At 39.5% G+C, this 17,346-nt stretch overlaps 1 protein-coding gene across 1 annotated transcript; it reads left to right on the top strand.

Moving 5' to 3' along the window:
- Positions 1 to 9,774: 9,774 nt before the first annotated feature.
- LOC113150747 (eosinophil peroxidase-like) lies at positions 9,775 to 15,107 on the top strand. Its single transcript, XM_026343421.1, has 15 exons — positions 9,775 to 9,865; positions 10,049 to 10,117; positions 10,387 to 10,474; positions 10,578 to 10,753; positions 10,844 to 10,976; positions 11,171 to 11,300; positions 11,387 to 11,587; positions 11,696 to 12,047; positions 12,134 to 12,294; positions 12,380 to 12,638; positions 12,731 to 12,901; positions 13,315 to 13,552; positions 13,632 to 13,831; positions 13,945 to 14,034; positions 14,140 to 15,107. The coding sequence occupies exons 2-15, from the start codon at positions 10,051 to 10,053 to the stop codon at positions 14,559 to 14,561; spliced, it is 2,688 nt and encodes an 895-aa protein (XP_026199206.1). The 5' UTR covers positions 9,775 to 9,865; positions 10,049 to 10,050; the 3' UTR covers positions 14,562 to 15,107.
- The last annotated feature ends 2,239 nt before the right edge of the window (positions 15,108 to 17,346 follow it).

Below are 17,346 nucleotides of genomic sequence, written 5' to 3'. Positions count from 1 at the left end.
TCACAGCTAGACAGGTGTGGCATTTCTTTCCTTGATCCTGCTTCACTAATCACTGTCAGTAGTTTTCAAAAACCACATCATACATGTTACCAAATCAATCACTGTAATACTAACATTTTACTTCAGTTTGGACAGCTGTAAAATGCATTTACATAAACATATTTACATTTAGTCATTTGGCAGACGCTTTATCCAGAATGGCATACAAGGGAGGTACAAGGCAAGCAAAAAGTGTAAATAGGAAGAAATGTTTCCATTTCATGAGGTGCAAGGGCAAGAGTTTTTTTTTTAAAGTTTTAAAGTTGCTGTTACACAAGTTTGTTAACTTCTTCCTGAAGTTATTCATACATAAGTAGACAGATTTTATCGGTAGGTTTACTGTCACTAACTGCATGGCGAGAACACATGCTTGAATGTCTGCCAAGTGTACTACTAAATTAAAAGTTTGGCTGTGAGGAAACCTAATAATGTAAAATAAAAAGTAAATGCAGAGCAGGAAATACATTTCCACTGTATTTCAGTGGCTAATCTGATTTAAGGATCTTTATAAGAAAACAATTTAATCTGCTTAATGTACGACATACAATTGAAACATACGAAATAAACGACGAAAAGACGTACTAATTAACACTAGCTAACACTATAATTTATTCTTTTGATGATGGCATGTTTCAAACAATGCGTATGAAAAAATGTTCTGTTTGTAATGTGTGCTTTTGTTGCACTTTTGTAAACTCACTTTTTTCCAACTAAACAAATTTATGTTACATTACAGTGTACTGCAGACCTGAACACACATGTGATGTATTATGATATTAAATTGTAAGGCACCGACCAAGACAGTCACACTGACAAACATGGTTACATGGCATGGATGTTGGCCAGAGAGGCAGCATTGTTTACAAGCTGGTTCTGAAATGAAACTGTATTATAAGGAGCCGGTTTTACATGTTGTCTGGCTGTACAATTTAATAGTCACATTTTAATTGGATTATGTCATATTAATTAATGGTGACAGTGTTGGGTTTGTGGTGTGTTGAAACCATATATGTATATAGATAGCACGCTATTGTAAAATATATCAAATCCTGACTGAAGCTGGAAGATCAAACAGGAACCCGCAGGACTTCACAGGTAGTGTGGTCTGTTGCAGATGTAGTTCACATTTGGAGGACTCAGCAGACCATCAGCACCTGAAAGACATGGGCTACTCCTGAAGATAGTAAAGTTCCTAGTCTTTACAACTGGTTCAAAAAAGATGTGAAGGAAGCTGTTTAATGCAAGACTGAGCAACCATCATTAAACAGAGGAGGTGGCCTAAGACATAATCTGTCACCAACTAACAATGCATTTTTTTCAACAGTACCAAAGCACATACAATCAATTGCTTGTATCTGTGTCACACATAAAAACAGGTGGATCAACCTCCCACATAGCATAAGCCGGCTTTTCCAGCCAGTCAGTCAGAACTGAAGAAGCCTTCTGGATGGAAGGTGAAACATTTTCAACAACTCAAAGTCCAATTGCTACTGAACACAATTTTTTGGGATAACATGACCTCGATGACAGAGAATCTTCACAGACATTAAGTACAAATGTTTTTAAAAGAAAAGAAAAAAAAGTGCAGGCTACTCATTGTTTGTGATCTTTCCCTAGTTAAGAGTAAGTCGGAGAAACCATCTTATCTTACTGTAACCCAAGCCCAAATATAATTCCCTTTTGAGTGATTTGCATTCTGTTTGTTAGTTAGTACCAATGTTATTGTAACTTAAATTGTCTATAGTATAACATACACTGCTCATAAAATTAAAGGAACACTTTTTAATCAGAGTGAAGCATTAAGTAAAGTAAACTTCTGTGATATTGATCTGGTCTGTTAAGTAGCAGAGGGGGTTGTTGATCGACTTCAGCTGCTTTGATGCTAATGAAATTAACAACAGGTGAACTAGAGGGGCAACAATGAACAGACCCCCAAAACAGGATTGGTTTTACAGGTGGAGGCCTGCGTTCTTCCTGGAGCAGGACAATGCCCGGCCTCATGTGAAGCGGGTATACAGACAGGTCCTGCATGATGAAGGGATTGCTCGCCACTAGAATCCATAGAACACCTCTGGGACATTATGTTTCAGTCCCTCCGACGCTGCCAGGTTGCACCTCAGAGTTTCTGCAAGCTTAGTGATGCATGATTTTTTTCCCCATTGAAATTTGGCAAGTGTTTTTGAGCAGTGTACAAGTGGCAAGAAAAAGTATGTGGTTTGCTGCATTAATTTCTCATAAAACATGTCCTGATCTTCAGCTAAGTCAAGATGTCTTAACAAGATATAATGTGCCTAAAATAATAACACTAATAAAACTTTCAGATCTTTTATGTCTTTATTTAGAACAACCATAAAAACCCCATAGTGCTTGTGGAAAAAGTATGTGAACCCTTGGAATTAATTACTGGTTGACACACATTATCCTGAAGAGTTGATACACTTGAATTCATCTTCCCCTCCAATCACTGAAAGCTGGCCAGGCCGATACAGCAGAGCAGGCCCAAATCATGTCCTTCACCATATTTTAAGTTTGGGATGATGTTTTCATGATGATATGCTGTGACCTTTTTACGCCAAATGTAGTGTTGTGTGTTCTTTCCAAAAAGTTCAATATAGTTTCATTAGTCCACAAAATATTTAGCCAATACTGCTGTGGAGTGTACATGTGCTCTTTGGCAAACTTCAGGTGTGCAGCAATGATCTTTTTAATAAGTAGCAGCTTCCTTCGTGGTGTCCTGCCATAGACAGCCTGCTTGTTCAATGTTTTACCTACTGTAGACTCATGAACACAGATGTTAGCCAGTTCCAATGATGCCTTCAAATCTTTGGCTGCCACTTTGAGTTGTTTCTATACCTAATTAATGAGTGTTTGTTGTGATCAACATTTTGACTGGCCACCCACTTCTTGGTAGAGTAACCACAGTCTCAAAGTGTCTTCATTTGTAGATTATTTGTCTAACTGTAGACTGGTGAATTTCAAGTATTTGAAGGACTTTGTAACTCTTGCCAGCTTTCTTAATTAGCGATTTTGAGTTCACTATTCAAAGGGTTCACTTTAAACCTGCATTGTGAGGTTTTTATGGTTGTTCTCAATATAGAAATGAAAGATCAAAATTTATTGTGTGTTACTTTAGGAACATTATATTTGTTAATACTGATTTAGATGAAGATCAGATCATGTTTCATGACAAATGATAATAATAAAAAAAAAAAAAATGCAGAAACCATGAAATTCCAAAAGGTTTCCTGCCACTGGTATACACAAGGGTGTGAAGCACTTTGAGCTTGCATTGTAGCTTGGTCCTCAAATATTCCAGAGAAGAGTACTAACTAACCGAACTGCTCCACAAGTTCAAGTTAACTTCTCAGAAATCATTGCTTCTTAAAAACATTATAGCACAGGTGTCTGTGAAAGGCCGGGATCATATCCAGGGCAGATGTGAACAGTGCTTTTGAGTGCTCCAGAATAGAGTGAGTAATCTTTGAACCTCTGATTTTCTTCTGAGATTGACACAACGTTACTTAAGACATTTTGAATTAAGATTAAATACATCCACACAACATGGGAACATTAAATGTGCTGGGAGGAATGCAACAAATCCTGTTTTGCAACCATTGGAACAGCCTCTCTGCAGTTCCTTGCTGACAGCTTTTTTAATGTTGCCATATGGGTAATGGATAGTTGGACAGGTGTCCCGTCCTATGTTAGTAATGTCTCAAAAACTGGGTTATGCTGTACCTGGCGCAGATGCAGTGAAAACAGGCATTTATTTTTTCTTACCTGTAAAAAGAACTTGATGAGGGTCTGCCAACATATCTTTACATTCTCAATGTCTGATTGGGAGCAGAATAAAATCTAAACAGTAACAATGCAATGTTCTGACTAATAACACACAAACAATTAATCATGATTTCTACTAAACACATATACACCTTTTCTGACAATTAGAGGTTGGGCCTTAGTGACCTGTCAGTCACTGCTGCCATGTAGAACATTGTTGGTGAGCTGATCTATTGTTTCTGTGTCAACGTCTTAAGGAGGTTGGAGTTGTTCCTCAGTGAATTATCTGATATGTATGTCTTGTGTATCTCCATTAACCTCAGTGATAAATTGTATCTATGGAGCTTCAGATCAACAGTTGCGCTTTTGCCCTGATGAAGGTCAATTGACTGGAAGCCACTTTGTTACTGAACATGTGCAGCTCTCCTTTTTCTGGTTCTTGTTGGATGGATCTATTGAACATTGAGAAAACTGTCTAAAATGTCCACAATGTCCCAATTAGAATGAGAATGAGAATACATTTATATATGCTACATTTTAGTTGATATATTTTCCTGTAGTTTTTTTCGTACCTGTTCACTTTCAACTCTTTTCTCTTAACAGACTCATGACAGATGTTTCCAGGGAAACCCTGATCTCATACTCTAAATGTTTTTATTTGCAAGAAGACACTGCATACTTCTTTGACTGTAGTCGGAAAGTCTATTGTTTCCCTTGTGTATCATCACCATGGAAACTTTAAAACATTAAAAAGTCAGACCTGAGCAGTGTTAGCGTAGAATAACATATAGGAGTAATCAAAACAATCCTAAACTAAAACAAAACAAAACAAAAGTCAGTGTAATACAGCCATAAATGAGAAGACATGCTCATACAAACACCAAGCTTGCTTTTTAGAGCCCCCAAAATAAAACAAAATAAATCAAATGAATCTAAAGTAATATGATTTTAAAAACCTCATAGTGTGAGTGTCAAAAATATGTGAACCCTTTGAATAATTACCTCAAAAAAGCTAATTGGAGTCAGGTGTTAACATAAGTTAAGACAATTAGTTTGTAGGTGTAAACTAGAGCTACTTCGACTGACAAAAAACACTCGCCTTGCCAAAAGGAGCTTTCAAAGGATCTACGATCAAGAATTGATGATTTACATGAAGCTGGAAAGGGTTACAAAGTGATGTCAAAGACTTTTGAAAAGTCTACAGTTAGACAAACAATCTACCAATGGAGACACTTTGGGACTGTGGCTACACTACCAAGAAGTGGGCGGCCAGTCAAAATGACCCCAACAGCACAACAAACATTCATTAATGAGGTAAAGAAACAATGTCTGTACGTCAGCTGAAACTCTGTAGAAGCTGGGTGATGGTACAGGACAATGGCCCAAAATGGCTTCAAAAAAAAAAACAAAATCTGCCCCGACGTCAACCCAAAAGAGACGCTATGGAACGACTTGAAGAGAGCCACACACGAGACATCCGAAGAATATGACAGCGCTAAAGCAGAGGCTAAAATTCTTCCTGAACAATGTGCAGGTCTCATTCATAGCTACAGGAAGCGCCTGGTTGAGGTTGCAGCTGCCAAAGGGGGTCCACCAGTAATTAATTCCAAGGGTTTACATATTTTTCCCTCTAGCCCTATGGGGTTTATATGGTTGTTGTCAGTAAAGACATGAAAGACCTGAATTTTTTTGTGTGATTATGTTTATCTTTTAATACTCTTGAATTAGATGAAGATCAGATCACATTTTATGACTCACTGACTGTATTGACATTGTAGTGTGCAAAAGTTATACATGATCAAAGTTTCATAATGACTTTGGAGTTCACATCAACTTACAGCATTAACTAATTTTCATTTGGATGTGCTAGTGGTGTTCACGATGTTTGCAGTACATTGTATACTGGAAATTATTGTAACTTTATGTACAACAACTCAGTAATATTATTCCGTGATGACAGAAAAATGATAGGATAGTTAGCTTAATTTATTTCAGCCATTCATCTAAGTAAAGACATTAGAAACTATATGAACAAATCAAAAAGATATAAACAATCAAGTCATCACAACAACTGAAGTATTAAATGGTGACTTAAAAAAACATGACCAGAAGCAACACTTATAAAGGGTAAGCCTTCACTCATATCTTTTTATGCCACTCTGCATGAATCAAAGTCAAAATAGAAGATGTAGAAAATAGCAGAGACCTAAACCTGAACTCCCTCCTCCTGGTCTATAATCCCTTGCGCTCACTGCACTCTACAAATAAACTACGTCCCCTCATCTCACCTCAAAAGATCCCAGGGAAAACTTTTCAGCTCTGCGGTTCAAAGATGGTGAAATAACCTACCGACCTCACCACACTTAGCTGCCTCACTCTCAATTTTTAAAAACTTGCTGTAAAACAGATCTTTTTTTCCGAACCTTTCTCTGCACTTAAATCTTTCTCTGCACAGCCTAAAACCCCAAGAAACTGACACAACTCTTTCTAGTGCACTTTATTTTAAAGTTTCTCTGCTTTGCTTAGATATTAGCTTGCTTTGTATGTCACTTGTAAGTCGCTTTGAAGGAAGGCGTCTGCCAAATTACTAGACTTACATGTAAATGTGAGTCTGTTGTAGCCAGGAAAAACAATGGTAGACGTGAGTTTTCAGCCAAGGTTGTCTTGGGTGGTGTTCAGACTGAGCTTGCGCAGGTATTGGGTCCCTGTTGAAAAGTGCCATGTTATGTGCTATGTGACCAACAGCGCTTGATGAATACCAGCCAAGTCAAAACTATCTTCTATAGAGATCTTATTTGTGTTGTGTCAAAGAGAAAGTCAAAAACACCTTTCTTGTAAGTCACTTAAACAAACACACCTGCACACACACATGCATGAATATGGGACACTGCTACCTTTCTTAAAAATTTAAATGGAAGGCAAGACATTTCACACTTTTAGATTTTTTTTTTTTAGATTAACTAGCTAACTAACTAACTCCATCAACATGGTGGGGGAGTCTAACAAGATCATATCACTTTAAGTCAAGTGTATTAGCAAACAAGGCAGAAAATGTTATGAGTGAGTCATATTTTCCACTGAAAATATGATTCCATACAACATGTTGTGTACAGAGCTAGAAGTCTTTCATCATTACATAGTTAATTATTAGTAGCAGTGTTATTTCCCTCTGGGAAAGAACACACATATTATGACTGTCTTAATGACAGCCCGGGTCAAGGAAACCACACCTTTTCACCTTCACCAATTACTGTAAGAAGATACACAACAAAAACAAAAGCTGACAGCATTTTGGAACATCCTAGAAAGGTATTTAAATAAAATAAACAGAAGAAATGACGAATAATTAAAATATATATTAGATATTATTAGATCCTCCAAACATCAGTGTTGTACTATTATAGCAATGTTGAGGTTCACTTTTTGCAAAAATCATTTGATATAATTTTCCTACCTAACAGTAACATTACATTGTTTTGAGTCACATAAACACGCTGTTATGTAGGTCAGGGCCATTAATCAAAGCAGAAAGGTCACATGCTTGAACCAACCCCAGTGTTATAGTGATTGTTTTCAATTTAAAGGCAAGTAGATAAAGAAAAACACTTGCAGAGCAGGAAATGCTCTACATACACTTTGATTCGAAAGTATGTTAAGGCTGAAACATAAAACCTAAATGAAAATGAGTAAATGGGAGGAGCCCAGTTTATTTATATTGCAACAAATCACAGCTTAATCATCTCAAAGTGCTTTACATTGTAAGACTTTACAGAATGACATCAGCCACAACAACATTAGAGCCACTTGGTGGTTTTAATGTTGTGGTGGACAGGGCTCAGCATGAGAAAACTGTAATAATGGCCATGACTGAGAGGTGTCAGAACACACAGTGCATCACAATTTGCTGCGTGTGGGGCTGAGAAAGTGTGCATGCTAAGCTCCATCCACAACATTAAAACTCCCTGATGGCTTAAATATTGTGGCTGATCAGTGTAGTTTAGTACTGGCTGAATAAAAGAGGAAATGAAAAAGGCCCTGCAGTTGATAGATGGTCTGACAGCCTGCTCACCCAGTTTTCACAAGTTTTGCTTTGCAAACACCATCGTCAACTACATGTGAGGCTAGTGCCTGAAAAAATGTTAATGAACCCAGTAGCAACAATAAGGATTCTTGATCAACGAGGAACAGAACAGGATACAAACACTGCCACAGCTTAACACTCTGCCCTAGGGCCGTTTTTAATCTTGATTTATATTCTGTCTATTAAAAGCATTCAGTGGGGAAGGTGGGGACACCACCTTCTTCACATGTGGCCTTTCTACTGGATCTCACTATAATGTCTCACAGCCTATGAGGCTGGGACCCGAAGCAGAAGATCAACAGATACTTTCTATAAGAGATAATCTATTCTATAAGATATAACTAAGATACTCTACAAATGGTGAGAAAATATGATGATGAAATAAGAGCAGCCATCCTTAAATGTAAAGAAAGAAGAGCATAGAACAAAATGCAAGACGGTAACAAACCAAACATTTAATCACATCTGCAATGTTTTTTTTTTCTACTTTGACATAATAGATGTAGAAATGAATCCCAGCATACTGTCTACAAATAGAGATTTAATAGTATATAGTAGTCAACAGCTATCCATGTTGTGGAGCTTTTCTTATTTTTACTTTAAAGTTGAATTTCTTTCAAATCAGATTGAGACACGGAACAAAACACAACTATTCATTATGTAAAAAAAAAAAAATCTCTGTAACCACAACGTAGGTGGAGAGCAAACATTGTTTGAAGGAGCAGACGGAAGGTGCTTTCTAGTGAAAGGTGGCGGGGAGTGATGAGAACAATGAAAACAATTACAGGAACCTTCTGCGTTTAGGTTTGAATTTAAACTCTCGATACAGTTAACACATTTCATTTGTTTACCACACTGACGTAGGGGTTTTTCACAGTCGTTAAACTATTATTAGGCTCAGGTGCTGGTGTCAAAGTGAGAGGAGATCCTCGCACCACCCAAATCGTTACGGGGACAAATTAATAATGAAATGAGATTGTTTCACTTTTGGTACAGAAGACAAAAGCTGCTCATTACAAACTCATAAAGTGTGATGACATAGACAAAGTTAATTAGCTGTTAGTTCTTGTATGTTTTACTGTTTTTTTATTTCAACAGAAACTCCATGTTCGTTCATTATCAAATAAAATAAACGACCTTGTATTTCGTTGATTAAAAAAGCTGTGATCTTTTTAAATATTTATGTACATGTATATAATATATACATCAGTAGCCTGTTGATTTAAATGATTACGCATACACCACATGTATAGCTAAAGATCTACATGCTACAGGGGAAAGAGTGTCAGTGCTCCACTGGAACTGCAGAAAATCATCTTTAAGTTACTCACGGAAACAGTTTCAGCCCATTGTGCAGCTTATCAGATCATTTAAAAAGTGTTTCTGCTCCAGGAAGTTGTGGGGATCTCTTCATATCTGGCATTGCTGAGCTTCACTTTATTAACATACAACGATGAAACGTGCTATGTTAATATTGTACCTTGCAAAAACAAGCCAAGATGTAAAGTCTTTGATGTGATAAAACATTTTCGACTATTTTAAAAAATAAACAACCCAACAGATATGAATATGTCAATTAACCCAATGTCATTTTAATACATGTTTATACAGAAATTCAGAATGTACTTTATAGACTGCAAATAAATCAAACTAAAAAAGAAATATTTAAAAGCGTTTGTTTCTCTTATTAATAACTTCGAGCATCGAGTTTCACTGGCTTCAACACTGCAATCAACATGCTTGTGACATGTTCCTCATCAGGGATTTTACAGTAAAGGAACAAGGAAAAGATTATGCACTCATTGTCTGAACCAAATTCCTGAAATCCCATCACATGCTAAGTGGCGGCTCCTCGCCTATAAAAAGCTGTGATGCTGCGCTGAGCGATGTTGTCTTGACTGCAGCTGGAAGTTCGAGTTGGATGCTGCAGGACATTTAGAGACACGACCTTCACCTTTTCCACAGGTATCTTCTTCATTTTTACACAATAGACACAATTCATATGCTGCAGTGAATATTATTCAATTTATTTTGTACGTTGCGCTTTTTATTTTCATTACAAGGGCATTAGGCTGCTATTTAGGGTAGGCTACATTAAGATTTTTTTTATTTATTTTTGAGTAATTGATAAATGACTCTTTTTTGCAGAGATGAACCTTTTTCTGTGCCTGCTGGCTGCAGGTCTTTACCTGTGCTCGCAACGCCAGGTGACCGCTGGTAAGAACTGCCTCTATTACCTTACTTCATTTTAGATGTATTTATTGTTTAATTCAATTCAAAAAAATCAATAATTTTATTCAGATTTTTATTTTTATTTTGTATTAATCTTGACAGATCGTTATGCCAGTTTGCCAGTAACAAAAAAAAAAACTAACTTTGTGTGTCATTAATGAAACTAAACATGATCATGTCAGAAATACGCTGGTCAGTGTTGGATGAAACCGAAAATAAATGAAACGAAATGTTTCGTGATGTTTCTGTGTCAGATCTAGGGCTGAGCAGCGCTGACATTGAAAAGGCTGTGATTGAAGCCAAGGCCACTGTGGACAGCGCTTATGTGTACTCCAGGAGAGAGTGAGTAGCCTGTACAAAGTGAACTGATGCGTCACAGTCCTGCGCTGATTGATGTGCAGAAGAATGAAGACATTAGTAAATGTGACCTCTCTCCGTGTCTCAGGTGCATTGACCGTGTGAAGAGAAACGCTGCAAATCCTTCAGACGTCATCCGGCTGCTGAAACAGCCTGCTGGACAAACGCGTAATGCCGTGCGTGCTGCTGACTACATGGATCATGCCGTGAAACTGATCAAGAGATCTCTGGAAGCGCGCCATAAACGCTCCATCAATGAGACTGGTACGTGGTCCTTACAGATTGCTCGGACCCTTCATAAAGAGACATGTGCAAGTGATGCTGAGTTGTTTCTTCGTTGTTTCTTTTGATTAGATCTGGCCACCCTCCAGGTTTTGCAGAGCGTTTCTGCTTTGACAGGTTGCTCCATCCAACAGCGTCCCACTAACTGCTCTGCAGTTCCCAATATAGATACGTTTCGAAGTGCAAACAGCATCTGCAACAACAGGTGAGACCGAATTGGGACAATTTAATAAACTAATGAAAAACGTCTTTCTGTATTTCATCTTTCCTTAGTAACAAAAAAATAAATAAAAATAAAAAATACATAAAAATAAATAAAAAAATGCATGATGCCACAATTAATCTTACAAACAGAGGATAATCATAGTACTGTAAAGGATTAATTTCTCTCCACAATAGGCAAAACACCCGCTGGGGATCCTCCAACACACCTTTCGCTCGCTGGCTCCCAGCTGAGTATCAGGACGGCACCTCTCTGCCCAGAGGCTGGAGCCCTCAGCAACCAATCAACAATCAGATTCTTCCCTTGGTAATACTCTTCACAAGATCATCTTGTCTGGCTGCACCACAAACAAGCATGTTTTCACCAAGGTATTCATCATCTTCCATCTGCAGGTACGGGCGGTGTCCAACCGCATTGTGAACGCTATTAACATCAATAACGACCCCCAGTACAGTCACCTGGTGACGATCTTCGGCCAGTTTACCGATCACGACCTGACCTTCACTCCTACCTCACCTATCATCACCACATACGGTGGCCCTACCAACTGTGACCAGACCTGCTCCAACATAGAGCCCTGTTTCCCCATCAGGGTCAGTGTTAATACTTCACACAACAGAACATGAACACATCTGAAGCGCAAACACACACCTACTGAATCTTATCTGTTTTGTTGTTTTGTTTCGTTTTCATCTCATCAGATCCCATCTATGGACCCCCGCTTTGGCATCAACTCCCAACAGTGCATCCCGTTCGTCCGCTCAGCAGCTACTTGTGGCTCTGGACAAACCTTTGGCACAACCACTGCCCGTCAGCAGCTGAACTCTCTCACCTCCTTCATTGATGCTGGTCAGGTGTACGGTTCAGACGAGGGCACAGCTCGCTCCCTGCGCGACCTCACCTCTAACAGGGGCCTTTTAAGGGTCAACACACAGTTCAATGACAATGGCCGTGAACTCCTGCCCTTCGTCAACTCAAGTACCAACTTTTGTGCCAACCGAGCTCGCATGACTAACAATCCCCAGGCACAGGAGGTGCCGTGCTTTCAGGCGGGTGAGTGGCAGCAAAACGCAGACATACACTCTTTAAAAGTGTTGGATTCATCCCCTGACAGCGTTTCATTTCATGTGATCGTGCAGGTGACGGCCGCTCCAATGAGAACATCGCTCTGACCTCACTGCACACCCTCATGTTGCGTGAACACAACCGTCTGGCGCGGGCCCTCGCCCAACTCAACCCCACCTGGGACGGAGAGAGACTCTACCAGGAGGCGCGCAAGATCATGGGGGCATACCTACAGGTCGGAGGAGGGAGTGAATTGCACAATGGAGGGATGGGGTGTTGTGTCCCACGGGGCTGCAGTTAACTCTTTTTTTATCTGGCAGGTTATCACTTTCAGAGACTACTTGCCCCAGATTCTTGGCCCAGAGCTTGTTTCCAGGCAGCTGTCCAACTACCCTGGTTATGACCAAAACGTGGACCCCAGCATCGCCAATGTGTTCGCCACTGCTGCCTTCCGATTTGGTCACACGATGGTTCAGCCATTCATATTTCGACTGAACGAGCAGTACAATGATCACCCTAATTTCCCAGGCCCCTTTCTGCACTTAACCTTCTTTGCATCATGGAGGGTCGTGTTCGAAGGTCACTGCCAGTATTTCTAAACTTCCTCATCCTGAGCAAACCCAAAAGTTAACGCAGGTGATCAAAATAATATTATCCCTTGTTCTCCTCAGGTGGTGTGGACCCCCTTCTGAGAGGGCTGGCGGGTCGACCGGCCAAGCTGAACACACAGAGCAGCATAATGAACGATGAGCTCAGGGAAAGACTGTTTAAATTCTCCGCTACTCTGGCGTCGGACCTGGCCTCTCTCAACATGCAGAGAGGAAGAGACCACGGAATCCCCGGTATTTAGTCCTATAGATTTTTGTACTTAATACTAGAATTATTTTGTCTAAATTATTCTGACCCTATCTTTTTTCAGGTTTACGCATTGAACTTTTGGTGAAGTTACCAAACTTAGGCCTACTGAAAAGAGTAGAAGTGGGGAAAACTTTATTTTCTAATCAATTAAGGACAAAATAATGTATGCAAATAGACACTTTTGCATACTGGGTTAGGGTTAGGGCTAGGGTTAGGGTTTTGCACTGACCCTATACCAGAAAAGCTGATATCTGTAATATAAACTAAAGGAAAAACACATATAGGCTACATCTACATATTGTTTTATTTGCTATAAATGACAAAGACGATGAGGAAACCTGTGCACTAACTAGATTTATGATATCTCCTCTTTCTGTTTTGTATTAATACTTTTTAGGCTACAACAAATGGCGCCGGTTCTGTGGACTGTCACAGCCTCAGAATCTAGCAGAACTTACTGTAGTTATGAACAACGCTGATTTGGCCAGAAATCTCCTGGAGCTCTATGGTACACCCGACAACATCGATGTGTGGGTTGGAGGAGTGGCTGAGCCGCTTGTACCTGGAGGAAAAGTGGGGCCACTGTTTGGCTGCATGATTGCTACTCAGTTCCAGAAGATCCGCCAGGGAGACAGGTAGATAATGGATCGAAGGAGGAGACCTGCGTCAGCTGCACTTCTGATAATAAACTATTAACAAACCTTTCAATTTCAGATTTTGGTGGGAGAATAATGGAGTCTTCACTGCTAAGCAGAGACAATCCCTCAGTCGAACATCATTTGCCCGCATCTTCTGCGACAACACTGGCATCACAGAAGTACCAAGAAACCCCTTCCTGTACCGGCCTCGAGGTGCTGGTTACACCCCATGTGTCAGCATCCCTGCCTTTGACCTCAGTCCATGGAAGGAAGACGGTAAATAGTTAATGTTCTCAATTCCTCTCTGACTTGGTTAATCAAGACGAATCAGTGCCAGTACTGATAATAAATACATTTTGTAAATATTAATTGTTTGCTTTTTTATTTAGACAGCAAATCATTTCCAGGAATACCAGGACCACAAGGACCACAAGGACCACAAGGACCACAAGGACCACAAGGACCCCCAGGACCACCAGGTAAAGTTACGACCATCTTCCAGAAATGCTGTAAATGGTATAGTTTTGTGTTAAATGGTTCTAAATATGATATAAATATATATTATCATTGTTTTTTTCACACAGGACCCACTGGACCACCTGGTCCCCCTGGGCCTCCTGGCACTGTAGGGAAAGTGGCCTTCTCTGTGCGTCTGGGCTTAGCTTCACCCAGAAATGGAGTTCCACTCACCTTCAATGACGTCGTCTACAACGGACAGAACAGTTATAACACCAACACAGGTATCTTTACCTGTAATGTCCCAGGTGTTTATGAGTTTGAGTTCTTCTGTACAATCTTCCAGAATAATGCCAATGTGGATCTGCTGCTTAACTCAAGGTCCATTGTGCACTCATTCACCACCCGGCAGAATGGTTACATCACAGCCTCTGGCAACGTGTATGTTAGACTTGCCAGGGGAGACAGGGTTTGGCTGATGGCCAATGAGGGTGGCAACGCCATGACTAGGGATAGCATCTTCTCAGGGCATCTGCTGTTCACTGAGTAGAAGATTGCTCTTGATACAGCTTCTTAACCACATACAAAAAATCTGTTCTGTCCAGTTTAACAATTATGGCCTAGATAGTTTTTTTTACCTGTTTAGCAGAGCTATGCGAGTGTGCCAAATACTAATATGAATGATTCGAATAGATGTGAAGACTCTAATGCAATTAAAGACAAAATAACATTCATTATTCATCATTAAAGTGACAATTTTACACTGAAGGAAGCACATTGTTTAAACAGTTTAAAATCTTGTCACTTAATGAAAAATATATTCATAATGTGCTGATAGCTGCATATGTAATGTAAACTATAGGGCAAAACAGACACTCTCTGTTTAAATTACTTTTACATTCCTTTACAATTATTATCTTTAACCATTGTACACTTAATTACCAGTTAGAAGACGCACAGTAAGTTTTTTTTTTTTTTTTACACCTGTTTAGAAAATGATTTTAAGCTGAGACTTTTTGGACACATACTGTAAATGTGAGTGACTTTGAATAATAATTTCAAGTGTGACATGAATAAATGATTTTTGTGCTGATTATCTTGCCTCTGAATGAAGTTTATGATCTGACTCAGAAGTTCTCTGCTGCTGATGTTCTTAAGTGAACCAGTAGATGGCACTGACACACAATTCATGCGATGTTTCAAGGCCAGAAAAGGCAGCCACACGGACAACCTGTGGGTCTGTAATTGAGTGTTGCATACAGGAGGTAAAATGCTGGTTCGAAAGCTGAATGGTTCATTTTATGGTGCTGTGAATGGTCCTGGTAATCATTAATAAATCACAAAGCTGAATATTTGCTGTAAACACAAGCAGCCTTCAACTTTGTGATAGTTTTGATCAAAGCTAAATAAATGACTGAAACAAATTAATCGCTTAAAAACAAAAACTGAGATACACATATTCAAAAGGCATTTTTATTTAGATTGTATTTAAAATATCTTCATGCAGTTTACTTTCCCCTAAACCTCTTCATATTGTTGGACTTCTTTAGTGAGTTCAGGAGGAAGGTTAAACAACATCCAGAGTCTCAAATCAAAGTCGAAGTGAAAACCGGTCATCAAGTGTTTACAATACAAACTGTTTACAGTCTGATGTCGGTATGAACCCAGGGAAAGAAAATGTTGAACTCACGCTAACTTTTACTTGGGTGTGAGGTATTAAAATAAACAAACAAAAAAAAAAACTGTTTGCTCAGATGCAGACTGACGTCATAAATTATACAACTCTGAAACACTGTAAATCTCATACACAAGTCTTTATACTGTGACACTTAAATTAGAATGATGCTGAGCAATTAATAAATGTTGTTTGATTATAAATCAGCAGCTCTGGTGGATTTCTTTGTGGCATTTATAACTTTTGAATACAGGTTTTCCGACTATACAGATTTTAGTAGCTGCTGCTGTACCCTTCTAAAACTGGTTATGTTAGATTTTTTTTCTTTGGCTATATTATTGTTATTGGACACCAAATCACAATAAAAAAAAATCAGTCAAGTTTAACAGATTTCATATATTGAGAGTTATATTAAAAATTGAGCCAAAGGCCGCCACTCGCTTTAATTGCGGATGCCGACACTCCCCAGGGCATCTGCATCTTTGCCTAAATAAGTAGGACCCGAACAAAAAAAACTGCGCAATATATAGAGATCGATAGGAGACGTGGTGGGTCGCATTAGCTCTGTTGTTTTCTACACAGAGGAGAGGAGGGACGGGAACCAGCTGCTGCGTCTCCAACACCCCCTTATACACACACACACACTCACACACACACACACATAGCGCACACGCACGCAGGCACACACCACGCCCCTCCTGACCTCTGTGGACACCGTCCCATCCACAGAGAGTGGCTCTGGATGTCCCATGGGAGCAGGGGAATGCAGGAGAGGACGAGCGGCACACGATACCCCATTGTTTGGTTTAGCAGTCACTGATCCCCCCCCCCTCCCTCCCTTCCACTCGCCTCCTCTCTAAAACACACGGGCTGACCGTCTCAGCGGGTTAAATTGATTAGAAAGACGTTTGTGGCTCGACTAATCCCCCATTTTCGCCCCGGCTCTCCGCTTCACCAATTTAGAAAAGCCACACATTAGACGGTCAGTCCTGCGGGTCGTGATAATCACGACCGAGCCTGTCGCACCTGTGGAGACACAAGTGGGAAGAGAACAACACACCAAACAGACATAATGACCACACGATCTGTTTCTCTGTTATATGTAGAAATAAATACAGCATCTGTCAGCAACACAGTTGTACAAGACTGACATGGCATCAGTGGACAGAGGGCGACACAGGGAGGAGACGATTGTTAGATATTAGACGACTTGTGAAACTCAACCAGTGTTTTCTTTTTGTTGTTGTTGAAATATTAGCTCACAGTAAATATTAATATTTAGTTAATATTAGTTAATATTTGTAATCTATCCCATGGATTCTCAGCTGATCATAACCAGTTTGTTGACCCAGACTATTCATGCGCATCCAATAAGTCGCCTGTGCCAAACTTGTGCCTGACCAAGTGCCAGCAGCTGGAACTAAACGCTTTACTAGTCCACTTAGTTCAGAAAGGTCAAACCTAAGTTTTGAATTAGTTGTTTCTGTTTTTTTTTTTTTTTGTTAAAACGTTGTGAGCTTTTGCTTTGCTGCACATATTCAACTCAGGTATTTTAGTTTTTTTTTTAAGAAGCCGCTGAAATTTCAATCTCCCGTCTGCACCAGCTGCAAAATCCATGTGACGCTTTTTCTTAAACAAGACAGTAAAACAACAAAAGAAC

The sequence above is a fragment of the Anabas testudineus genome, chromosome 9, assembly GCF_900324465.2.
Source record: "Anabas testudineus chromosome 9, fAnaTes1.2, whole genome shotgun sequence".
In the NCBI taxonomy this organism is placed as follows: domain Eukaryota; kingdom Metazoa; phylum Chordata; class Actinopteri; order Anabantiformes; family Anabantidae; genus Anabas; species Anabas testudineus.
Note: the sequence above shows the minus strand (reverse complement) of the source record. Positions and strands in the feature narration are given on the sequence as shown.

What these genes read in the sequence shown, in the direction of transcription:
- LOC113150747 (XM_026343421.1), top strand. Translation starts at nt 10,051, where the DNA reads ATGAACCTTTTTCTGTGCCTGCTGGCTGCAGGTCTTTACCTGTGCTCG. An exon ending in AACAGCATCTGCAACAACAG is followed by an intron (nt 10,977 to 11,170) that starts GTGAGACCGAAT and finishes TCTCCACAATAG; the next exon opens with GCAAAACACCCGCTGGGGAT. An exon ending in CAGTCCATGGAAGGAAGACG is followed by an intron (nt 13,832 to 13,944) that starts GTAAATAGTTAA and finishes TTTTTTATTTAG; the next exon opens with ACAGCAAATCATTTCCAGGA.